This window comes from Mus musculus, chromosome 4 (genome assembly GCF_000001635.26).
Source record: "Mus musculus strain C57BL/6J chromosome 4, GRCm38.p6 C57BL/6J".
NCBI lineage: Eukaryota > Metazoa > Chordata > Mammalia > Rodentia > Muridae > Mus > Mus musculus.
Window position 1 is genome coordinate 15880993 of NC_000070.6, and position 27209 is coordinate 15908201.

At 37.0% G+C, this 27209-nt stretch overlaps 1 protein-coding gene across 1 annotated transcript; it reads left to right on the forward strand.

Annotated features, from left to right (window-relative positions):
• Positions 1-271: 271 nt before the first annotated feature.
• Calb1 (calbindin 1) lies at positions 272-25717 on the forward strand. The gene is made up of 11 exons (NM_009788.4): positions 272-485; positions 966-1042; positions 4595-4669; positions 14449-14532; positions 14637-14693; positions 17886-17963; positions 19777-19832; positions 19928-19967; positions 20097-20150; positions 23258-23329; positions 23658-25717. Exons 1-11 carry the CDS (start codon positions 407-409, stop codon positions 23769-23771), a joined length of 786 nt encoding a protein of 261 aa, NP_033918.1. The 5' UTR covers positions 272-406; the 3' UTR covers positions 23772-25717.
• Positions 25718-27209: the final 1492 nt, after the last annotated feature.

Sequence of the window (27209 nt, forward strand, 5' to 3'; positions counted from 1 at the left end):
TATGTTGCTTTACTCTAACATTCAGGAGTGAAAGCCTCCCTGAACCTGGGGGATGTGAGGAGAAATGAGTCTGAGCAAGGGATCCCCACCACCTGCTGCTTCCTAGACTCCAAAACTCCAGCTCCAGCTATTTCCTGGGAAGAGAGAAATCGGAGGGGAGGGGAAGAAGGTTGGTGAGAGCAAGAGGCGGGAGCTAGGAAAAGGAGGCAGGAGGAGGCGTGGCCCGGCCTGGGGCCGGCGGGATAAATACAGAGAACTGGGTGCGGGGTGCGGAGAACTCCGGAGGACGCCCGAACGGAGCAGCACCGCGGACAGCGCCCCGCCGCGCCGCGCCCAGCTCAGCCTGCGCAGCCCTCTCGCCCGAGGTTCGCGCTCCGCGCACTCTCAAACTAGCCGCTGCACCACGATGGCAGAATCCCACCTGCAGTCATCTCTGATCACAGCCTCACAGTTTTTTGAGATCTGGCTTCATTTCGACGCTGACGGTGATTATTTTCTTTTTTAACCCTTGCAAGACCCGTCCCCATTCCTTCCCTGCTCTTCCCTTCGACTGTGCTTGTTCATCCCAACCATCCTTTTCTGTTCTTTTCCGTCTTCCTTCACCCTGTCTAATCTCGTCTCCCCCTGACTGCCTACCCATCATCCTGGAAGTTTACACTGAGTGTACGCCATCCCCGTGCTGTAAGCGTTCACCTTTCTAGGAACGGTAACGGTAGGACAGAAGCAAAGATTGGGAAACCCTGTCCCCAAAAGTTTCAAACACCATCCCCAGCACCCCTGCTACCCTCCTATGCCCTTTATGCGGTTGAAGTTTTACACCTAGGAAGCTAAGCGCTGCGGCGGCTCATTGCTGATTAATCGGTGCTCAGGCTGTACATAGCCTCCCAGGACGGTTGTCCTGGAAAGAACCGAGAAGAAACTTAGAAAGAGACATCTGACACCTGGGTGTCTCTTTGTCTTTTCAGGAAGTGGTTACCTGGAAGGAAAGGAGCTGCAGAACTTGATCCAGGAGCTTCTGCAGGCGCGAAAGAAGGCTGGATTGGTAGGCTTGAGTTTGAGCAGGACCCTTCAAGCCTAAGACATACCTATTCTTGTGTTTCATAAAAGAGGTTTTGTGGGAGAAAGTAAAGGCTTACCTACTAAGAAAGGCGAGAGAGAACATATTTCCAAATTGCGTCAAGAGAAAAAGTGTGTGTGTGTGTGTGTGTGTGTGTGTGTGTGTGTGTGTGTGTGTGTGTTTGGTGGTGGTGGTAGGGTGTCTAAAGAGAAAATCCCTATCATCTTAAATCAGTCATATATTTCTATAATCCTCCTTTCCTTAATAGGTCTTAAAAGGAAATGTCGATGTGCAAGACCCTTCGTCAGATTCCCCACCTCCACCACTGAGTTGGTTGTGTGATTTCTAACTTCTCTTTTCTAGACGATAAGGAAGGGGTAGAAATACATTCCTGCCCCTTGGTGGTCAGGAACAGATCTGCAGATTCTAGTGCCAATTTCTGCTGCGAAGTCAGAGTAGCTGGGAACGGGGTGGGGGAGGGGTGAAACTACAGCTTGCCTTGACCCTTAATCTTGAGCAAAGATAACCAATTCATAATAAGTGTGAGAATTTAGCAAGAAATGGTTTTTTTTTCATTTTTGTTGGAGAGAATCCCCAAATTAATAAAGCAATAAAACAAAGCACTGTAAGAATTTCATGTATTGTGGAAAGGAGAAGATTCTGAAGAGAAAGTACGAGTGGTGGTTTTTAAATAAGCTATGGTTTTGACATAAGCATTGGTTAAATAAATTATAATTATTGTTTAAGAATTAATTCCTTTGGGCCAAATCTATTTGTTGGGAAAGGATGATGTCAATGGAAAAATAAAAGATACCCAACTAACTTTTAAACATATGAGATGTTTATATAAAGAGTAAATTGAGAATTTTACAGGTCTGATAGCATTTATGTAAGACTGCTTTTCAAAAGAAAGCAAGGTTGGATACGCAGTAGTTAAATGTTAATAGCCTTTGGTCTTTTGGATTATAATTACAAAGAAATTTTTACATAAAGATAATATACATATCATCCCTAGATATTATACAGCATGCCACCATTTCTAGTGCTCGTGTGTGTGTGTGTGTGTGTGTGTGTGTGTGTGTGTGTGTGTGTGTGAGAAAGAGAGAGAGAGGGGGGAGAGAGAGAGAGAGAGAGAGAGAGAGAGAGAGAGAGAGAGAGAAACAGTATTAATGCGACTGTTTTGTTTTTTGGGGTTTTGGGGGGTTGATTTTTGTTTGTTTCTTTGGGGGACTTTTGCTGTTGTTCTGTACATGGTGAGATTTATATAGTAGGAATCCCTATACAACAGCAAAAAGAATCTCCATACTGATGGAAATGCACTCTGATGTATTACATGCAGACTATCAAATTGCTAAAATCATGCCAAACCGACTTTAAACCAGATCATGCTCTGGGGATTGTTTTACTCAGATTTCATATCATGTAATCTAAAGTGTAATAGAATAAGATCAAATAAAAATATCTTCTATGCACTTTGCCCTCTTTTCCCCTTGTGCATTAGCATGCAAATACATTTCTGTAATAACATCACTTTGGTTCTATGGATCTTTAGCTGATAAGACAGAAGCCATTTTCTTCCTCACTTAAAATACATTAAATGTATATGGAAAGTCTTATTTTCCATATAAGTTATAATTACAGTCTTGGATGGTGCTTCTAAAAGCTACAGAATCATATTTTAATCTTCCAGAAGCAACTTTATATTGAAATTTAGTTCTGTTCTATAAATAAAAATATTCATGATATTTGTTTTTCTTCTCATTTTAATAATTTCCTTTTTTATTTAAAAAAGTTCAGGTGGAAGTTATAGAATTTAGAGCTTATTTCTTTTCTCTGCTCCCTAGAACCTAATTTTGGTCCATAAGGAGGCCTAATTAGATTATAATTTGATAATATTAATCTTTCATACAAGATGTGGTCATATCAAATGGCTTTGTACCTTGATACCTGAGTATTTTTCCTGAATTACATAATAGGCTTTGGTTTGCTAACTAAAAATCCAAATTAAGATCTAGAGAAAGAATTCATATATATTAGGTACTTTCATTTAAATTAGTGATCTATTGCCATAAATCTTTTATGTGTTTCTTCACTATAAAAAACACACATGCTGACCTGATAAACCAGACTTCTTCTCATTTCCTGACTTAAAAGGACAGAAAGAAACATTGATTTGACTCATCACATTAATAATGTGAATTTTTTCATTTACATCAAGTGAAGATGATAGTCCAATGTTCTTTACCCTTCTGCAGTAAACAATGTGACATTACATTTATGCTCACCTTTCTTAAGTCTGCAATTGATGATGATGGTGGGATGACATGACCCTCACTATTTAAAGCATAGATTGCAACACAGTTGCTACCCAGAAACTTCCCAAGGTAAGTACCAAGTCAGCTGCTTGAGCTAGTAGTATCCCATAATTTTAATATTTAAAAATAAAGGCTTTGTTCTTGGTTCACTTACAACTGTGCGTGAAGGGTCTGGAACTGATAATCCCATGCTTACATTGTTGAGCCATACACTTTCATTTCCTTATAATTGTTTCTGAACCAAAATTTAATAAATGCACATTGAAAATCACCTATAGTAGAAGGGTTCTTTTAGGACTACCGTGTAATTAATTTATTGCTGCTTTCTACCTCAGTTCTACTACACATTTACAATGGCTTGAAATGGGTAAATGCTGGCATTAAGGCTTTGGAGCTTCAGTACGGCCCTTACATTATATGAAACCAGCTATCTACCCCTACAGTAAACTTGTGTGGTTGGCACTGCCATCTTGTTCATTAAGGTGAAAATTGAGACTTTAATTTGCTTTCGTAAAGAGGTAGAATAGGGTATTAGTAAGAACTGACCTATTTTAAATAGACCAGTTCATGTAACAGAGATATTTTAAGTGGGTTTTGTTTGATACCCACTTAGAGGAGCTCACAGTTCATAACTCTCTAATATGTTGATATGTAAAGATATTATAAACCAGAATAACCACATTGAAGATGAGAAAGCCAAAGGAGAAGATAGCATTTACTTAATCATGCCAAAGCACTTTTTATTATAAAAATAATAATAATAATAACACATGGGAAAATAAGATCTTGAGGAAAATGGAAGCAGAGGAAGCTTGGTGATGTTTTCATATGTTCCTAGTGAAAACACATATTTGCCCAGTCATTCTTCCCCTCACACTTTCCTCCCAACATTTCATTCCCTAATTTTATTTAATGAACACACACTTGTTTCAAGCCAGAAGAGCTCATTGTTTGCAAAGTGGATGGCTCTTTCACGTATGCATTGTTGGAGCCAAATACCTACTCTTTCTCCCATAGATAAGACACTATGTTAACATAAGGAGATGTTAGCAAACAAGGCTGTATGGCATAATAAAATAACCTTCCAAAAAGCAAACATTTTTCAAGTATATTAACAGCTATTCTGTTTCACGCTTTATTTTTCTTTACAGTAATTTATTAACATCATTATAAGAACTTTTTTAAAACAAACTTCCTACCTAATTTGTTTTTATAATTTTAGGAGCTATCACCGGAAATGAAATCCTTTGTGGATCAATATGGACAGAGAGATGATGGAAAAATAGGAATTGTAGAGGTAAGAAACCTATGTATTTGTCTGAATGAGTGAATATCAACTTTAACATTTACCAGGTCATCTTAAGTCAAACATAACTCATCCACCCAGGTCATTCAATGTGATATAGCATCTTGTCTTCCCACACATCAAATTAAAGATGGTGGCAACTTAAAAAGAGACTAAAGTGTTTAATGTAGTCTGGACCCTAGTATGCAGACTTAGAAGAGCAACTCTAAATCTCTCTCACATTCCTGCTTGCTGACATGGTCGACCAAGCAAGTCCCCCCTTCTAGGTGAGCGTACTCTCATTGTGTCCTCCACACTCTCCCCCGTACAGGGTCCAACACTTAACAGTGTAAACTTCTCTGTGATATTTTCAAATCAAATATTCTCGGCCCTATGAAGTTGTCATAGTAAAAGGTTGCATCCTGGCTGATTTCTAAAATTCTGTTTCAGTTCGATAGATGGCCCTACAAAGACACAAGAACTTTCCTACAGTGGGTGAACACTTCACAGTCTAGTATGCCGGCTCACATTTGAGTCTCTAGAGGTTAAAACTGTGCATGTCAAATTTTGCCTTTTGACAATGACTTTTCCTCTTAAAGACATTATGTCTATAGGGCATCAAGGAAAGGAAATCAATTATGCATCCTTCTCTATTCTTCACTTGTAAAATAGATGTGGCTTTCCTTACTCCTACCAGTGATGTCTTAGCTGTGTTTAGCTCTGCCACCTGGTTTTGAAAAACAGGGTAGAAAGCTTTATCTATAAAAATGAATAAGATCACATTTTGAAATATAACAAATCATAATTGTGTTCATAAAACATTCTCAGCCTCTTCAGTTGTGAAGTGCTGTGGGCTTCAAAATGTTAGTTATAATTTACTTTTGATTCAAAGAATTAACCTGGTTTTCAAATAATTTATCTTATTAGGACACTTGTGGTGCCAGTGTGAAATACACATATTTTTAAACACCTACTACAAATAGAGTGAAGGAAGGACAGACTATTATTATCTTTGTAATTAAATTTTCTCCCTGGAGCATACACTTTCCCCTTTTGCCTGTGTGCAACTCATTACTGTATAAATAGGTAGTAGTTATTGAACTTAGAGCTGATATTGAGGCCATCTAATCAAGACAAGAATAATAAAATTATGTTTCTGAACATACGTGAGAGGAGATAAATAATCACTCAAAACTAGTTTGAAAATCTATAACACATGATTTTCTAAATTGGCACTTTCAGAGTTTGGAGCACTTTATAATTCTAGGTGAAGGAAGATTATCGTCTTGTATTTAGCAATTTCACCCTGACGGAGTCTAGTGGGCTCAATTATTTCTTGTGTCACTTGGTGATATGAGGTTATGTAGTCAAAGCATGCAGCTTATTCACAAGTTGTTGAATTTAATTAGATAAAATGAGTGAATCCAGGTTATACTCTGCAAGTTAGAGTCCAGCCACTTCAGATTTGTCATTTGAACTTTAATATCAATGAGAAGCTGGCACATGGCAAAATGTATTGTCTTAAGATATGGTAAAACACAGTCTCCACATGTTTAAGATAATAAGTATTAGAGGGAAGGCAAAAGGTTTTTGAATCAAGGAAAAGAAATGGAGGTAAAAGAAGATGGATAAGAAAGAGAGAGAGAATAGCAAACCTGCCAAACAGTACAGCTTAATGACACTGTGCACTGTACCTTGTGAGCCCTCATAACAGTTATTAGCTAAGATTTGGAGAAGCAGCTGGACGAGATTAACTAAAGAGAATTTTTAAATGGGAGAGCAGGAGAAAGACAGCCACAGTAGTTCATAACATATGTCCATAGTAGCTAAGTAAGAGCTGAGAGAAGATAAGTCCTGATGCATCCACGGAAAACAAGAGTAAAATGTTACAGGAAACATAGAGAAAACAGGGAGATGCTGAGGGATGTGCAGAGTCTCAGTTCACCCTCTGGCATCACCAGAAGCTGGTTCACACTGTGTCCAATTTGATATGTGATATTACTTGCTAAGATGTCCTGTGAATAACGAGGCACTCCAATATAACAAGTCTATCTAGCTATAAGAGAACACAAAACCCCATGTTTCCCAAACGTATTACAGCCCCCTTCCTCCTAGCAAGTGCACTATGCCTTAGTGTTTGAGAAGAAGTGTGTTCAACTAGCTTGTATATAATGTTCACTTAATCTAACTCCAGAACTCACTGAAGTCTAATCAAAGTAAATTAACATGCATGCAGTATTCTGCTTCCCAGAGGGCACCACCCAATTAAATTTAAAATAAAAATGTTACCTAATTTTCAATGTTCTGACCTGATACATAGGCTGACACTTTCCACAGAAGCATTTTACCTAAACATATTAAAAAGAAAGAATGTTGGTGTGTCTAATATTCTGAATTTGACAATTTAATGACTTTGGTAGATTTTAAAATTCACATGAAGTGGTTCAGTAATAGAATTGTTAATATAAGTTCATAAAGCAAGCATTGAAAATCTGAGATAATTTAACAAATACAATTGCAGTTAGACATGTTCTAAATTTATTCAGACTAATATAGTTCTGATGTTAAGAAGGTCCATTAAAATAATTAAGTAGGAAAACTGAATCATTTAGCAGGTCATGGAATTTTTTCTCTAGGTCTCACATGAAGTACACACAGATATTTCCTTTTGCTCGATGTCAAATCTTTAAGTGCTCCCTCTGTTCCCTTGGGCAATGTGTAGGAGCCTGTCAACCTCTCTAGGCTTAGTGTTTCTATCTGTCCAGGTCAGTGCATACACTGAAAAAATAGATCTAAAAGCTATTTTAACCTAAAAACTGTAACAGCCATTGAAGAGAAGCAGAAACTCCTCCAGCCATTTCTTCTTCTCTTCCAAGGTGGGATTTAAGCTTGTACACTTACTGAAGATGAAAGTTATTTTTCTTGCCAGATTACATATCTACTTTACAATAGTGGAAATTGATTAATGATAAAATTGGGTTTGAAATTTTGTTCTGGATAAACTTTTTTAAATGTTGTACTAGAAACACTTTTTGATTATAAGGAGCTGAATATAAGGGGGATAAATGTCTCAAAAATCAAAAAATGTTAGAGTATCTGACTTAAAACTGCCTCAAACTACAAGTTATATAAATAGTCTCAGAACATCTGTTTCCTGGACTACGGGCAAACATGACTGTGCACTAACTTCATATGTCTATTATGAGCATGTGCCAAACGAGATAATTCAGGTCATACAGAATACTGTAAAAACCTAGATGCACGGTTGGCATGATTACTAAATACAGAAACGTGCTACTGCAAAACCTACTCAACTGTCCCAAATGTCAAAACGCCTTTCTCCTTCTCACATAATTTATTAAATTTGAGTTATTAAATTTAAATATTTTTAAGTTCATGATTATTTACCTTCCCCATTCCCTGGATTTATTTCTCATTGGTGGGGAAAACCCTCCTTGGCTCTTCAAATGCAAAAATGAATCCTTGTCTATCGTGCTCAGGAGAAGTGATATGTTCCAGAGTTGCCTTCAAATGTGATGAATTTTGCTCTTTTGCATGTTGATGTGACTGTCTCAGCTATTTGTCTCTCTATAAAGTTGCCAGCGTGGATTCTCTTCTGACATGTGGTATCTTGCTTTATTTTTGTGCCTATGTCTTGCTTAGAAATTTTTATGTAAAGGGATTTTTTTTTAATCATCTGCCTTCCTGTAAGATTCTTACTATGGGAGGTGGGGGACTATGAATCAATCACCAGAAACCAACATCGTGACCTAGAGTTTAGCAGCCAAACAAGGCATGGCTAGGATTCCAACCTTCTCTAAAGCATAATGCAAAAGCTCCATATTATGCTAGGGAATGAAGGGCGATAAAAAAAGTTTGCAAAATCTTGCTAGGGATGAGCTCCCTGGAAGCAGACCTGAGTGGAATCACTACAAAAAGAATTGCTAGGAAGTACTTGGGAGAGAAAAGACCTGGACACTGAGGAGATAGGGCCCCCACAAACAAAGCTTTAATGGAAACTTCCTCTGTAGTGAGCTCTTAAGTGGGGGTGTCCCCTCAGAGATCTTCTAAATTTTGAGTAAGAGGGTAGGATTTTTATACTTCTGCATGGATTAGCCATGAGATACAGCCTCCTTGGACCTGGAGATGTCTCCAGCTCAGTCGCTTCCACAGTGGGACAGCTGAGTGCACAGTAATACTTCTGGGACCAGCAAGAACTCAGGGCAGCATCTCCCTATATCCACACCAGCCCCTATCCACAGCTCAGTAACAATATGAGTTAAGTTCAAGGGACCTTTACTTCCAGCGGACATCAGCAATTTCATTTGGTTTTTTTTTTTAAACAAATACATAAAATTCATTTGTTTTTTTAAATTAAGATAGTATGATGATAACTAATGTTAAAAGTTTAATGAGATTTTAAAAGAATGTTTTGCATATAGATATAGTCAGTATTTTTATAATTAAGATAAAACAGCACACACAAAAAATATACATCTATATACTGTCCATACTATCTATATATACTAAAGATTCTATCCATAAAGAACAGCGCACATCTTTAATCCTAACTGTTGGCATTTACAGCTGACTCTCAAAGTTAACAGCATCCATTGCATCAGTAAAATGAAGATGATATCTTCAAGGACAGGCAACTAGAAAAACATTTCTTTGCCACTTTCAGTGCCAAGCAACCAATTCTATAAGCAATGACTTAAGAAATTCCACCGGTACCTGCAGACGTCTGTCTTACTTTCTGTTCATTCCTGTGATGTGCTCTATTTTTTTCTGCAACTCACATTAAACATTGGGGAGTCCATAAGAGGGAGAGGAGGTAGCCCAGTAACAAACAAATGACCAAGAGTCTTGAAACCCTACCAGGACTGGAAACTTTTGTGGACATAGTGACTTAGGAAATTAGAGTATAAAGCGGTCCTACCTAGCATTCTGTGAGAGTCCTTGACATATCCTAGACAACGTCTTAGCTGCTATACATGGAGAATGTCCAAAATCCTGACTGAAATTTGAATAATGACTTGTATGCATTGACAAAGGGGGCAACAGAAAACACAGGACAGCCACATTGTAGAATTTATCTTGAAAGGAAGTCTTTCTATTCACTCCAGGCACATATTATCCAAACATATGCATTGCTTTTTAAGTGGCTATTTTGTCTTACAATGATATGCTATATGAATAAAATACCTTTTTATATAAAAAGGATAGTACTATAAGTAACATTAACAGTTTAATGAGATCTTAAAATTGTTTGTATATAGATACATTCAGTATTTTTATAATTAAGATTAAAACAACTTATACAAAGAAATATAAATCTATACTACCCATAAAGAACAGCAGGTATGGTGGTGCACATCTTTAGTGCCAGCACTCTGCAGGCTGAGGCAAGCGGATCTCTAAGTTCAAGGGCAGCCAGGGCTACACAAAGAAACGTTGTCTAGAAAGGCCAAAAAGGAGGAGAAGGAGGAGGAGAGGGGGAAATGGAGGAGGAAAAGAAAAGGAGAAAAAGGAAGAGATGGAGGAGGACGAGGAGAAGGACTATGACTCTTTATATGTGACATTCTAGAACTCTCTGATCTTTAAGTGAGTTACATAAACTTTATAAAACAAAGATGGGTGAATTTCCCTAACGTTATATCTAATCATTACTATTGTATTCTTTTACTTTTTCAATGTTTAAATCATTGGAGGATTTTTCAGAACTATACTTTTCTAGAGAAATCACTATTTTTTTAGGTTAAGACAACATATATTCGATGAAATTCAAGCAATATAGAAAATTATATTAGAAAAGGATGTTGACTCTATATCACGTCTCTGAAGTAATTCTAATTTTTTTAAAAAAAATCATCAAGAAAATCACAAGCATATATCCTTGGCACCTGATATGCTGGGCTCTGTTGACTCTAGATGGACATAAAATGCAGATAAGAAACACTTTCTGAGTTCTTGAAATGACCTGGGAAAGAATCCCTCAAAAGTTTAAAAGTTATATACTAGTAAGTGGAGTTGGATTGGTTATTTCCAGTTTCCTAAATAAGTGCATATGTTAATCATAGCTGTGACATAGTGTGAACAGACTTCCAGCATTGCACAAAACCTCCTAACATGTACACTTACCAAGTTCTGTTGGTCAACTCATCTCATCACTGACCTATTTCCTCATTCTTTAAGACCTAAGATTTCTATTTTGTCATTCCTTTGTTCTCACCCCTCTCCTAGGTAAATCTTTTCTCCCTCCTCACATCATTTGAAGTTCTAAAAGAAGCATTCTGCAGAATGCCTTCAGTATTCTACACTAGGCTTTAGGCATGTGGTTGTTTTTCCTCTCTTTGAAGACCTGCTCTATGCCTATAGTTCTCCCTCTCTCTTCTCTTCCCCCTTAGCTTCAGTGGAGACCTGCTTTCTGGGCCTAACTCATGCTTCTTTAATAATGAAAATCATTTTTAGCCACTTTCTACTAGTGGCCCACATACAGGTGCAGAGGAAAGAGAAACTCATTAGGAGGATGATGAGATCTAGACTTCCCTGAGTGGAAGAAGCACAGCTTATCATACCCACTGGTAGCAATCACCAACAAATGCTCATTCTCATTCCAAGAGTGAAGGAGCAACCAACTCAACCTACTACTGTAAACAACAAGTGTGTTGAGGACTTAATTTATTAACAGTCATAAGATATAGCTGAGTTTTAGAGTCTGCAAATCACCAGACATCATCAGATCATTCAATTTGTATCTCAACTCAAATGTTGGGCTTTAAATTATATTGAACTGTGTCATTTCTAAAGGGCAGAACTTTATAGGTAAAGTAATCAACTATACAGACAAGACCTGAATGTTGTAATGAGATGCCTGAACTATATATATTATATTGTATATTACTAGGTATGTTATATATAATCTCACACTACAGTGATATAAATATATTTGTGGATCAAAACCTGATTTAATTTCTAAAATTACTGGCAAATCCTAATGCCCTATTTTCTTCTTTTAGACATGTTATCACCTACATATAATATATACGTATATATACATAACCACACTAGTTATCATCTACCCAGCTTTTGCTTCTAGCTAAGATATTCTCCAAGATTTATTTGTTTTGACTTATATATAAAGGCTATGAATACAATTGAGATTTCAGCCATTTTTCAAAGATCAAAAAGCAAGATAATTTAAAGAACATAATATACAATACTATGCCTACAAGGTGAAATGACATTTTACATTAAACTTCAAACCTTAATTTACCTAAAAGGTTAGAAAAAGTTTTAAATGGGCATGATGATCTTGCCCATTATTTAGCTGAACACTTAGGACTTTTTCGGACCCCATTACAGATGGTTGTGAGCTACCCTGTGGTTGCTGGGAATTGAACTCAGGACCTCTGGAAGAGCAGTCAGTGCTCTTAACCACTGAGCCATCTCTCCAGCCACTTAGGACGTCTTATGATCTTAATATTAATTTCAACCCCAGCTTCATAAACTGTGGAAAATGACCCATACAGGATCACAAACAATTTGGCAAAGTAAAAGTTTTCTGAATACACACACACACACACACACACATACACACACAAGAATTAATTCAAAATTAAAAGTGTAATGAATCCAGGGTGTTCCTGGTGCACTTGCCATGCACAACATTACTGCACCCTAGGTGCTGAGGCCCTTTGGCCTGAGGTGGGTTTGATGCTCTGGTGTAGGAGAATGCCAGGGCGGGAAGGCAGGAGTAGGTGAGTTGGGTGGGGGAGCACCCTCATAGAGGCAGGGGGATGGGGTGTGATAGGGGGTTTCTGGAGGGGAGACCTGGAAAGGGGATAACATTTGAAATGTAAGTAAAGAAATATCCAAAAAAAGAAAAATCACACATGTTCACCTGACACTGCACATACATCATCCCATGCAATGTCAACATCACTGCCAGAAACACCCCAACTATCACTGTGGCACAAGGTGAATTTCAATCTCTTTATTCTACATCAGAAGTTTTCTGCTCTTGGATAAACATAGTAGCTTAATTATTGGAAGCAACAGCTTCTAATATTTTCCTACTGTCATTCCCTAACATGCATCAAATTAGCGTATCTGTGTATTGTATTGCGATGTTTGGTTTTAAAATGGTCTGTTAGAAGTGTTGGATTCAGTTTTACAAAATTTGTTGAATGAATTCTGACTTGGGATTAGGATAGAGTTTTCAAAAATTTCTGTGACAAAAACATGGTTCTGTCATTTTATACTATATACTTATATGAAATACTGTTCACAGCACTGACAATTTTATTGTACTTTAGGGAATTGCTACAGATAGATCAGTTCTAAAAGATTGAAGATGTTCTACATTCTGCAGTATCAAACATCCAGCTGAGATTTAGCCTGCAGTGGTGGCACATGCCTTTAATCCCAGCACTTAGGAGTCAGAGGCAGTCAGATTTCTGGGTTTGAGGCTAGTCTGGTCTACAGAGTGAGTTCCAGGACAGCCAGGGCTACACAGAGAAACCCTGTCACAAAAAAAAAAAAAAAAAAAAGAATGTTAAAATTATATAAAAAGAATGATTTTAAGCTAACTTGTTATGGTTTATTATCACTAACTGTTTTGTTTATATATTTATATTATACCTGCCTGAGGTCAGTTAAAACACGCTCAGGAGAAAAGAGGCTATGAGGGGGAGAAATTTAAGTAGCTCTGATCTAGATATTTAAAGTGTAAGCATCAAGGCTAATGAGTCATGCCTGTATTTCAGGGAATTCAACCACTGCTGAAAATCAGTCAAATGTTGTATGTGAGGCTTCATACTTTAATGATAAAGGGTCAGTAATTCCAACAGCACATATTTTGCGCCTGGGACATTCATTTCTCCTTCACCTTCTTCTTCTAGTGATGAAGGTACTGAGGGCCAATGCAGCTAGGGAAGTTGCTGGGACCACAGCTCATTAGCAGCAGAGCCAGAAATAGAAGTCACATCAGCAATGGGGCCATCAATCCAGCTCCCTCCTTCTCCACATGCAATAGATTATATTAGTCTTAAAATGGGATCTGCAGCTTCTTACTTCTCAAGAGAGAAGGGGGGTGGGAAGGGCAGAGAAGAGAGAGAAGGAAGGAGAAACGGTGGAAGAGGTGTTGAGACTAGGGAATGAGATCTAAGGTAGAATGTCACAGAATCATGCAGTGAAGATCAAACATTAACCTGAGCCCTGGATTCAAGCAGAGATCGAAATTTAAGAGTATTCCCTGTTACTGTCCAGTTCCCCCTCTTTCTGGTGGTGTGCTTTTCTACCTCCTTCTAGGGTTCTACAGTTGTCTTTGGCCTCTCTCCATTGGGTTTCTCTCCAGAATTAGACATGTATAGAATTATTCTTCCTTCCCTTTACCTTTATGCACATTTCTCACAATTTCTCATTTCACATGAAATTTACAGCCATGCTGTGTTCCATCCTGTGCACCCCAAAAGGACCGAGACCTGATTGGTGGCTTAGAGGTTATGCAGCATGCATCTGCATGTATGTGCAGCAGTTCAAATGGAGCCCACTAGAGCCAGCTCTTCTGCTGGGGTACAGGTCCTCAGGGGCATAGATACTGAAGTGCACCTCGGAATTTTGCAGAAGCAAAGTACCAGACAGGGAAAGTGAACTGCGTCCTCTCATCTCCTAGACGGCTGATACTTATACGCTCCGACTTTGCCAGCCAATAGAGTTGCTCACAGACTGTGCTGAAGCGAAACTGAAGCAGCAGGTGCCCCTCATGTCTGTTTTTCCATCTTTTCCAGTTGGCTCACGTCTTACCCACAGAAGAGAATTTCTTGCTGCTCTTTCGATGCCAGCAACTGAAGTCCTGCGAGGAATTCATGAAGGTAAAAATAATCCTCTTCCCTGCAAGGAAAATGCTGGGCGTTGGGAAATTGTTGTGTTTTGTTGATTTATTGAAATCTGGTTTCCACCTCCAAACTTCTTACAGACTTGGAGAAAGTATGATACTGACCACAGCGGCTTCATCGAAACCGAGGAACTTAAGGTGAGCGAGTGAAAGCTGAGGCTCAGTGTGCTCCGTCCAGATGCAATCAGGAACTGCTAAGGGATTCACATCTTAAAAAAAAAAAAAAAAAAAAAAAAAAAAAAAACCACTCCTACAAAAGAAACTTCCGTTGAGCAGCGGCACATTTGCACCCACTCTTTGCATCATTAATGAAACACCAGATCGAAAGACAGACTTCAAGCGCTTCTTGAGATTCTGTTCATCTGTGTGAGGGATTAGCATTTTCTGTGCTGTACCTACATTGTTATATAAGATAGATGGGTGATTGTCATACATACAGAGACAGAAATAAGTAGCTAACTGTGCTAGCTAAGTACACTACCTCTCTCCGTTGAAATTTGAAACTTTATTTTATAAATTGAACGCCTAGAGAGACAAATGATAGAGACCCATGTTGTACCTTATGCATATTTATCTCATCATTACATCTATTGTGTGAGATAAGCATCGGCCCAATAACAAAAGGCCTGTAACATGTTTAGAAACCTACTGAAGACCACCCAGAAAGGAGACACCGGGCTGTAATGTTTAATCCCAGACCCATCCACATCAAAGGCCTCAGATACAGCATACAACCTGCTGCCTATCAACAATATAGATTATATAAACTGTGGAAAACTAAAATTTTGAAAAATAAAGCTATCAGTTCATACATCACATGATAGAATTTCTGAGTGATGAGGAGACCCGTGGGAGAGGGATATAAGGAAAAGCGATCTGAATTAAATGCAACCTCAGCACAAATCTCCCTGTGATTCTCCTGTTCCCCATCTTCAAAGCAGGGGTAGCCATGCCATGGTATCAGGTATGCTATGGAGTCCAAGTAAGACGCTGCGTTGTTCTAGGAAATGGAAAGTATAACAAAGGATTTGACACTCAAGTCAGAAACGGGGGCAAATCTTCCACCTCATTTCCTCCACCCAACTGGAAAACTTCTTAGTCAGAAAGGCACTATTTCCTCTAGTGTCAGAATATGGAGTGATTAGTGGTAGCAAGGGCTAGCAAGATGGCTCACGGGGTTAAAGCACTGGCAAGTCTGACAACTTGACGTTGATCTCCTGAGCCCAAAATGGTAGAAGGAGAATTATCCTGTGGTCTGCATGTTTGTGCCACACACCTGTGCGCAGTCAAACTGACACATGCACACACATTTTGTTTTTTAATTTCTAAAAGGGAAGCAAGTTAATATTGCTGGATGCATGTGCCTTCTATGTTCCAGACACAGTACTGCATCTTACTGAACCTCAGCTTTTATTCTTCAGGAAATTCGCCAGGTGGTTCCCACCTCTCCCAGTGTATGGAGAGATGGAAGTTCAGAATGGCTGGGGAACTTTTCAAAATGACATAGCTGCCTAGGAAGGGAACCTAGACTTGGTCCTAGAGTGTCTGCTAACATCAGTAAACGTGGTTTTTTTTCTACAGCACCGTGTGCCTCAAGCTTCAGCCACTGTGAGCTGCTTCTGATCTGATATGTGGGGGAATTGGCTACATCGCTTTCCTAATCAAACACCAACATGATTTAAGAAGGATAGAACTTTAGAGATTGGACTGACTCATTTGAACAACTGTAAAATTGCTATAACAAACTCAACTGAAGCCTCCTTAAGGTGCTAACACCTTGAACATAAAGTTCCTGAAAACAATGTCTTTTAAAAATACTACTCTGTAGCTAAAGTCCACAAGCTACCAGGGAAGCTATTGTGGTTTTATTCTTTTAAACTAAACCATCACAGTACATAATGAAAACTGTAGCTCACTTCAATGCTGACCTCAAAATATTCTCAGAGTCTCATTCTTTGTTCTAAATTTTATCCTGAGAAAGGAAATTCTAAATAGAAGTCCTCCTCCCTGGAGAATTTTTAAGATACATTGGCATTCTTTTTTAATGGATAATTCAAGAAAGCTAATTTTAAGGAAAGAAAGCTAATTTTAAGATCCATAATAGAGTAAAACATCACTTGCTCTCAGATATGACTTTGAATCCTAGTGTCCCAAGGTTTCTCCAAGGCTATTTTTGTGACCACCATTTCACTGTCTGATGAGGCTTTTTATTTAACCCAATTAATCTCTGACAAAAAAGCCTCAGAAAGCTCAAAAATAAATCTCACCCCCACCAGATAACTTTGAATTTTCCACAGATTTCACTGTGAATCTGAAGCAGAATGTTTGAAGGGATAATAAAGGCATCAAACCAGAAGCAGCCCTCCCTCAAAAAAAAAGTAAAGAGCTTGCTCTCTTTAAGGAAGGAGCTGGAGCACGTATAAAGCGCAAAGAAATACAGCCCTCCAGGACTTTCGGGGCACAGTCTGCTCAGTTTCTTTAGCTGCATTAATTCATTTTCTGAGGAAAAGAAAGATTGGCAAGTGAACATCCATTCAGGAAGTTAAAGGCTATTACTTACCTCAGAATTCACACTGAAATTTGTATAGCAAGCCCTTGGAAAACTTTTATTTAATTTTTATCTCTGTAAGACAAAAATTAAACTTGCTCCCAAGTTCCCACTGTTAATAGTCATTTGCACCCTTCCCACATTAATCTCTGTTTTAATATGATTCATATGTCCTTCAAGAATTCGATGCTACCAACTGTTGTACTTTGTATAGTCAGCGGAAGCACTGGAGCAAAGACTCTGCATCCCATGATGCCTAAAACCTAACCACCAGGCCATCTGGGGAATGGGCTTCACACTCCCTACAGACTCATAGGCAAATGTGTCCCGGGGTATGGCAGGAAATGCATTTAAGTTAGAGCCATATTTCCATCCAGCTTGCTGGACATTTTTCCCATAGGTTAGAGAGGTATAGACATGTACCTTATACTTCTATCAGGAAGATCATGTGAATACAGGTGAAGAGAAGCATCCATTGTGGTGATGTTTTAAGTTTTAATTCTGATCCTTTTACATTACATAGTACACACTCTTCTTTAATTACAATCATAAAAGTACAACATAGCTCTGACTGTGACACACTGGGTCTCAGTAAGAGGCAGATGTTGTGCCTGTCACAGATCGATTCATTTTGGGAAGCCACAGGGACCACCTACCTGACTTCCAGAGTCATCTCCTTGCCTGGCACTACCATAGAGGTTTTCTTTGACTTCATCCAAGTATACTTTGTTGTACACTACATGTTATCAGTGAAGTTTTCTAAGTGCTCTTTTTTTCAACAGAACTTTCTAAAGGACCTACTAGAGAAAGCAAACAAGACTGTGGATGATACAAAACTAGCAGAGTACACAGACCTCATGGTAAGACTAAACTAGAAAAGATGTAGGCAAGAACTCATTAAGCATATTGTCTGTGGCTTTGCCAACTCTCAAGAATACCTAGGATGGAATAAATAACCACAGATTGCACATCACATAACCACAAATGAGCATTTCTGATGAAGCTATGTCACATGTATCTTTCAAAAGAAGGCTTTTCTTTAAAAGTCAGAGTAATTGTATTACTACATTGTATGGCTTATGCATGTTATAGTTATACAAAGCATATAAGTGACATCACCCTTTGGTCAAAGAAACTCTGAACTTATCATTGTCGCACTTTAGAAAACAATAGACTTTTTGAGAGTTTAAGAACAGCTGATTACTTTAGTCATTAAATTACTTAAAATGGCTTTCTTTTCATTTGATTTTTATTATTTTAAAATATTTTATCCATGCTATGAATGAGCATATTCAAACACACCTTAAACTTGATGTTTTGGTAATTATATAAACAGTATTTATTATAGAAGTTGAATAATATAGCCACAAAGCTTCTTTAAACAAAGGTGCCTAGTGCAAATAAATTAATGATATTCTAGAGAAAAATAAACATTCATGAGGTTACTTGTCTCAAGTAGGAGATTTACTCATCTTAACTCATTATAGGATTAGCAGTTCCAAATAATATGTATGCTTATATTTTCTCTGCATACTGAAAGTTACTATGTCTCACCCCATGGGTTAAGTAAATAAACCATAAACCATTACTTCTGTGCTACATTAGATTTGGGATATCCCAAGGAACAATCTTCTAAAGGTTTCTGTTCTTGTCAGTGCTGCTGAGGTGTATTTCCAGTGTTTTAATTCCTCAGTACAGTTCCATCTGCTCCTGCAGCATCAAACGGGTGGCAGACAGTCTTGCTGCATCATGAAGGCAAGACCTAAGCTGTCTTTGGTCCTCTCTGTGGGTAGTGGACAATAACCTACATTTATCGATTTTCCCATTTGTCTCAATCTTAAGGGATTCTATTTAAAGTAAAGTCGACTTTACAGGTAGGAATCTGAAGCTGCCTTTCATAAACGACTCAGATGGGAGCTTCCCCCTGTTGGTCTGGCCCAGTAGATCTGATTAAATGTCGTAAACCAGTTCCAACCCAGGAAGCAATTAATCAAGAACTAATTAAAATTTAAATATATAGGTGAGGAAACATTTCCCTATGGGCACTAAACTCAGTGATCTAGTTGTCTTGGTAGACAGTATAACAATATTAGAATTTATGGTCAATGAATTTGTAAAATGCCGTGTCAGTACAGAACACTGAAAAAAAAATGTACTTCCAAAAAAGAATTCTTAGACCATCTCAAACTTTTCTTTTTGCTTTAGAAAGGACTCTCTAAACCTCTATGCACTATCTTTAACATGGCCTTTTTCTCAAAAATATTTTAAGATGCTACATTTGGCACATTTAGTATTAGCATTACCTTCATTATGGCAATATTTACTGCTTTCTAAAAATGTGAATGTTTCCCAAATATGTCTGAGTGCATCTCAGTATGTGATATTTAAGTACAATAGTGAGTTAGGAAATATTGTTAAGCTTCTAGTACCCAGTGGAAGCTAAATAATTTGAGATTGTTCAAAATAACTTAGTCTTGTTATCCACTTACTGCTTTTTTTTTTTTAATTTTGTGCTTTAAAATAAAAAAATAAAATAAAAAAACAGGCTGGAAACGTAGTTCAGTATTAAAGAGCTTACATTGCAGGCACTCAAGATGTTTGATTTTTGAACGTTTGTCTCCTTCATTCAATAATTTATAACTCAGTGTTCCAACCAATAACAATGCCTTTCAGCTGAAACTATTTGATTCAAATAATGACGGAAAGCTGGAACTGACAGAGATGGCCAGGTAAGTTTCAGAATTGCACAAATGTTATTAGAATAAACAGAATTTCATCTAAAATTCCAACCTATTAACATATTTTTTTCTCTCTCTCTCAAAAGGTTACTACCAGTGCAGGAAAATTTCCTTCTTAAATTCCAGGTAGTTGGCTTTTCTCTACAGTATATAATAATATCTTTCCCTAAAAACTCAAATGGTAGGATATTTGTCAAGAGAAACAAGCTGAAATACATTATCACTATTTGACTGAACTTCTCTTCTGACTCCTAGGGAATCAAAATGTGTGGGAAAGAGTTCAATAAGGCTTTTGAGTTATATGATCAGGTAAAAATGTTTTCTTCCCTTTTTTCTTTAAAAAGAACTTATGAGAACAATACTTAACATGAAATCTATCCTCTTGTGATTTTAAGTGTGACATGTATCATATATATATATATATATATATATATATATATATATATATATATATATATATGCAAGGCTGTATGGCAGTTCTTTAGAGCTCACTCATCTTACATATTTGAGACTGGACACTCATTGCTGGCTTCCCCTTTTTTCTGCTTCCCCTTCCCTGACATCCACTATTCTGCTGCTTCCAAGAGTTTCTTTAGTTTAGAAATATTGTATAACCACCCTCCTCTGATAAGCTTATTTCACCTTGTATGTTCTCAAGGTTCACCTATCTTATAATACACTACAGAGTGTCCTTTTTAAACACAAAATAATAGAGTGTGGTATATGGATTTATGATCTCTTTATATGTATAATTTCATTAGGCTGTTTCCACATCTTAGCTATTGTGAAAATGCTGCATGAAAATGGAATGTTAATACCACTAAGAGATCCTGACCTTTTGGATAAAACAGCAGAACTGTGATATTTTATAACATATGTTAGTTGTATTTTTAATTTGTTGGTGTGTCAACACTGTTGTACCATTTTGATTTTCTGTTAACAGTGTGCAGGTGTTCCCAGTTTCTTCACACCCTCACCAACACTTTCCTCCTTTGCTTGTATGGTAATGGTCATTCTTGCAGTTGTGAAATGATACCTCGTTTGTTTTCATTTGCATTTCTATGATGAATACTAACCCTGATCACCTTTTCATAAACTGATTAGCCATTTATATCTTTTCTTGGAGAAGTATCTATTCACATTTTAGCCCACTTTTAAATCAAATTAGTTTTATGCTGATGAAAGACAGAAGATATGACTTACATCTTTCGATATTACATTCCTTTAGGTAAGGAATCAGTGCCTTACCTGGATGGTCTGCCAATGCCTTCTCCTGTCTGCAGGCTGCCTTTACCCTAGATGGTTCTTTGTAATATCTATGCTTAGCTTCACTGTCTTCCTGTAGTTTGTGCTCTGTGCTCATAACTCACAAGCTCACTGCTAAGACCAATATCATGAACTTTCTACCTATTTTATATGGGTATGTTGTCTGGTTTGGGCTTTGGTTTTGACACAAGGTCCCATGATGGCTGGCCTGACACTCACTATATTAACCAGGCTGGCCTTGAACTCACAGACCCATTTCTTATGCCTCCCAAGAGCTAAGATTAAAGATGTGGATCACCACACTTGGCTCTAGGAGTTTTATATCTTCATAATTTAAATATTTGCATTATATTAATTTTGCCCAGATAAAAAACAGAGGTCCAGGTTTTTTCCACTTTGGCATGTGGATACAGTTTTCCTCATACTTTTTGTTAAAGAGAATATCTTGTCCCTATACTCAGCCTCCTAGAGAAAGATCAGTTGATTCGATGCCTGTGGACAAATTCCAAAAGAAATATTCTATTCTATTCTATTCTATTCTATTCTATTCTATTCTATTCATCTCTATTCATCTCTATTGTCTCTATTCGTCTCTATTCAATCAGTCTCTAAGTAAATACCATACCATTTTAGCTACTGTAACCGAGTACATTTTGAAATCAGAAACTTCTGTTGATTTTTCACATTTGTTTGTTTGTTTGTTGCTTTTGCAGGGAAGCATGCCACAACACGTCTTCGTTCCAGAGCTATCTTATCAGTCTGACACTTCCATTTTCATCCTTTATTCTTTTTCTCTAAACTATTTCAGTTTTGGGTCTTTGTGATTATGTATGCTTTTAGTTGTATCTTTTATATTTCTTCTTAAAATACTATTGGAGTTTAGAAACGGATTATGCTGATCTTTAGAATTAAATGGTATGAACACTTTAACAAGATTAAGTCTTCCAGTCCATAAGCTTAATAATCCGTTGGCTTATGTCCGATATCTTTCACCAGAGCTTTACAACTGTCAGTATACATGTGTTTTACTTTCATCGCTAAGTTTACTCTTAAGAAGTTTATTATATTTTTAGTACTCTCCCAAGAATGACTTTAATATCTGTCTTGAAACAGAACTGATTTTTAGATTTTGATTTTTATATTTTATGACGTTCCTAAATTTACTTAATGCCAACAGGTTTTATCTTCAGAATGTTCTATATTTAAAAATCACATTATTACTTCCTTCTCCATTTTTTAATCTACAATTTTACCCTCTGGAAAACATGGAAACCACTCACCAAAGAAAACAAGAGCCACAAACTAAATGTTCACAATTTTTAAAAAGCATGGGTAGCTGAAATTACACAACCAAGTCATTCGTTCAACCAAAAACTTGTACAGTATATCTCACATCACATGTTACACTAGCATGAGCCATGTACAGTATATCTCACATCACATGTTACACTAGCATGAGCCATGTGCAGTATATCTCACATCACATGTTACACTAGCATGAGCCATGTGCAGTATATCTCACATCACATGTTACACTAGCATGAGCCATGTACAGTGTAGCTCACATCACATGTTACACTAGCATGAGCCATGTCACTGTGAGGATCTGAATGAGGAACCTAAACCCCCTGTGCCACAAGATTAGTTGTAAATAGAAAACAATAATGATATTCCCTGACAAAGTTCAATGAAAATTAAGGTAGAGGAGACATTTCACAGAAGTGTCTCACATTAAAAAAAAAAATAGAACTTTATGTATGAGAATAGATTGGGTGCAAGTTTGTTAGTCCATGGTTTTGGCCTCTAATTTCTCTATTCCTGGAACTAGACTCTATATAACTGTTGCCCACTGGTGTGACATTAAGCCAACCACAGCTTCCCCAAGCTAAAATGTTCTCCTTTGTCATAGGAATATATTTAGTCTTACTTATTTACTTATTCCAACGGAAGATACTTCAAACATAAAATGAAATATTAAATGTGAGCATGCTTTGAAATTTTCAATCCATTTCACAAATGTAAACTTAGCTATTTTGGAACTGTTAAGGGTTCTACCCCAACACTGAGTTAGGGTACCCACCAATGGGGATTTTTTTTTCTGAGGGCTCTAGTTACTTCTAATATATACTGTTTTATTTCTTATACCCCAGGATGGCAACGGATACATAGATGAAAATGAGCTGGATGCTTTGCTGAAAGATCTGTGTGAGAAGAACAAACAGGTAATTTAGTAGTCATGTCAGTTACTTCCTAAGCAGACTTTAGGGAACTGCCCAGAAACAACCACACAACTGTTGTGGAAATATACTGAAAGAATTTGCAGAAGACAGGAGTGGATTTTAATTCTTAATTCAAATTGAGTCTAACACAAATCAGTAAACTGTGACAATCAGATTTGAATTAGAAACAACCTGGTGAGTATTCATATTTATAAAAGATCTCTTCTTAATGGACTGGTGTAGCAAGCAGTTTCTCAAGTTTTATCACTGGCCAGTGGTTAATTAACATCCGTCTTTAATTGGATTACAATGCTATCTATGTCCTATACAGGAATTGGATATTAACAATATTACTACATACAAGAAGAACATAATGGCCTTGTCGGATGGAGGGAAGCTGTACCGAACAGACCTTGCTCTTATTCTTTCTGCTGGAGACAACTAGAGTTGGTGACCACAACCACTTGCTAGTGATACATTGTATCTAAAACCATAACTGTGCGCTATAAAGAAGTAGGCTGTATTTTCTTTTATATCTGTAAATTCTACTGCATATAGAGAACTATTCAGGATGTGTGGCACATTCTTTTCTGCTTGTTTCTACACTGTTTGTAATGTACAGTTTTTGTAAGCATATAAATGAAAAGAAGAAAGACCATGCTTAGGCCAGTCAGTACAATCAATTTTGAAAAATGAATCTACCATGGTTTTGCGTTTATAAATACAGATGAACACTTGGATTTCCCCGAAAATCTACCATCTCAAAACTTCTAGTGTCAGATTGTAAATGAATATCTGTCATTGAGTAAAAGAATAACTCATGGCAAGCCAACTGTTTTTATTTTAGGCAACCATAGGACTGTCACCCAAAGCACCTCTGTGCTGCTTCTATCTGGCGGAAGGGATGGGCTTCTGCCTCTGAAGCACCAAATATCAACAGTTAATTATGGCTTTATTCTGAAACGATCTCCCTAGAGATTTAGTGTACTGATCAGTGACATGTCTACTGCTTAAATATAAACCACACTATTGACTCCAGCTGGCTTGGTAAGGGAAGGTAGCCAGATGACACATAACTATGTCTGATTCTATGCCTATATTTCCAAGAAGTCTACTGCCAGAGAGTATGACCATAGCCCATTTTCTAAATTATTTTCATGTGTTCCAGATGACAATTATTCTAGTAAACTGCTGTTTTATGTCATATTCTCTGTGTGCTCTCTGATTAAACTCAATGTACTGAGTATTTTGGTGTCTAGTTTGCCTACTTCCTGGATTTTCTATGTAGAACTGTTCATTTCCACCAAGGGTATCTGCTGCCTCTGAAAATATTTTTTTCTAGCTATAACTACTCTATTTTTAATATGTAATTGAATTTTAATGTAAGATTCACAGCAACCTGATTATTGAATGTTATTTCATCAAAACTTGTGTATTCTGTGGATTCTATGGTTCATATTGAGATCAGCATTCAAAATAGCTCTATTTCTATCTGGAGAATTCCAGATGAGTTGAAGACAGTAACAGAAGAGAAATACTAGTGTAATCATTTATCTTATTAGCAAATGATATTCTAAAACCTTCACTGACCCACATGTAACTCTGTTTCGTGTATCCTTTAGCTAGTGTGTCCTCTGCTGGTTATTGGTGACAAAAATCTAATTAATTGCCTGGATTCTTTATTGTGAAGCAAGATACAATGACAAAGTCTATGAAATTTATAGTTATCACCTAATGCAGGTTTGGGTCAGGTTGGATTTAAGCACTTTTTTTCAATTGTTGTTCATAAAAATAACAACAAAACCAAGTATGGACTCTTTCCCTCAAGAATGAATATAAAAGGAATCTGTCACACACAAAAACAAACAAATAAATAACAACAGAAACCCACTATATCCCAGGATGGGGAGAAGTGATACACTGGCTTTACTTCGGCACGTATTTGGAAGCAGTGACTTTAGACTGAATTTAACTACCAAGAATAAAGGAAATTACATTACTCTTTCATATTTGTTTCTACCCCAAAGTGTTAATTGTCATGTAATCTGTTATCAATTAGGGTAGAAAAGTAGATATCGTGAATCATTATAGCCGAAGGACTCTAATAAAAATTTTGCTCAGTGAATGACTTAGAGGTATGAGCAGTTTTAAAGATTAGCCAACAATAAATCCTAGAATATGCAAATATTTAGAGATTTCCTTTTCCTCAAGTGATTTGGCAACAATTTTTATGCAAGGTCTGAAAAGAAATAAGACAAAGATGTGTTAAACTTTATTTATAGAAAAAATGTCTATTCAACAAAATAGACATTAAAAATGTCTATTCAGTCAAAATAGTACCAAGTTTGGCATTCTTACTAATAGTAGTAGAACAAATCCTATAATAGTCACAGTTTTTCTGATGTTATTTTTATGGATTTGGGGGATATTCATCTATTCATTTTTGAAACAGGGTCTAACCACATAGCATATACTGGCCTTGAACTCTTGATGCTTCTGCCTTAGCTACCTTAGTGACAGGATTACAGATGTGTGCCACCGTACACTGGTGGTAGCATTTCTCAAAAGGCCTAGAGTACTGACAGCAACAGCAGTCATATTTCTAGTATCAGAATTATCATGATGGTGTCAGGTTCCTGAACACTATCAAAATTCTTATACTGTAGTAAGGCAACATATCCTTTTCTTGGGAAAAGAACAGAAAAAAAAAGAATAAAAAGAATATAAATCTAGAAATGTGAATGTAAAACCACTGGTACAATGTCTGCCTCAAAACCTTGAACAAAATACATTTTAAGTATAGTTTCAATATGAATATAAATTGTATGTTGTTAAAACTAAAGGTATATCTATTGCTCTGGGCATCAAAATAGTTTTTAGCCATTTAGAAGAAACATTGAAAAACCATACTTTGTAAAACACACATACACACACACATCACTAAGAGTGAAAAAAAATTGTAATACAAGTAACTGACAAAGACAGATAGCCAAAATACAGATTATTCCTAAATATCAACTTTAAAATATAGCACAATTAATAAATTTGTGAGAAAATTGAAAACAATTAAATGTTACAATAACATTCCCCTATCCAATAAACGTAAAAAATAACCAATTTTATTATTAATCATAAGAAGCAAAAACTTTAAAAATGGGATCCTACCATCTGCTCCTAAGAATGTTGATGAGGCCGTGGTATGGGTAGAAACACCTCTACTATGTAATAACATTTTAAGTATAAACACTTTGGCAGACCATTTGGCAATATCTACTAGATTTGAACATACCTCACTAAATATTCATTCCATACAGCTGGACAGTTTCACACCAACATACTATCAACCTACTAGAGAACGTGTATAATTTCACCTGACAAACAAGTTCAGAACAACATTGTATTGAGGAGGGACTCAAACTAGAGCTGCCAAACTGGGGTACATACACACTCAATACATTAAAATGAATGCTATAGACCAATTCAGATGCAGAAACAGCTTCTACACAGGTAGAAACGGCCAGAAACAGAATAGCACCAACTGAGTTACATGTTTCAAAAACAGGTATAATGACTGCACTAAATGTCGATCCCAAAGAGGATAGTCCCAAGGAGGAAGTAGCAGTTCCTGATGAGGAATAAGGGTGGGGTTTCTGGATTCTTGGCAACATTCTATTTCAAAATATTATGTGTGTACTTATTTTGTGATGATTCATTGTTTATATTCTTCTTAAATTAAAAGGTTTATTAAAATGGGCTTTTTCCATTTTAAGAATTTTCTAAGTTAGCTTAGACCCTGTCATTATCTTTAAGATATGAACTCACGAGATCGCTAACTGCATCACAGATGTGAGCTTGACTTCATGACCTGGTACAAGCCATATAA

Bases quoted from the DNA above. Each gene is read 5' to 3' on its own strand.
- Calb1 (NM_009788.4), top strand. From the start codon at position 407: ATGGCAGAATCCCACCTGCAGTCATCTCTGATCACAGCCTCACAGTTT. The intron at 14,533-14,636 runs GTAAAAATAATC...AACTTCTTACAG, and splicing joins CCTGCGAGGAATTCATGAAG to ACTTGGAGAAAGTATGATAC. The intron at 19,968-20,096 runs GTAGTTGGCTTT...TCTGACTCCTAG, and splicing joins ATTTCCTTCTTAAATTCCAG to GGAATCAAAATGTGTGGGAA.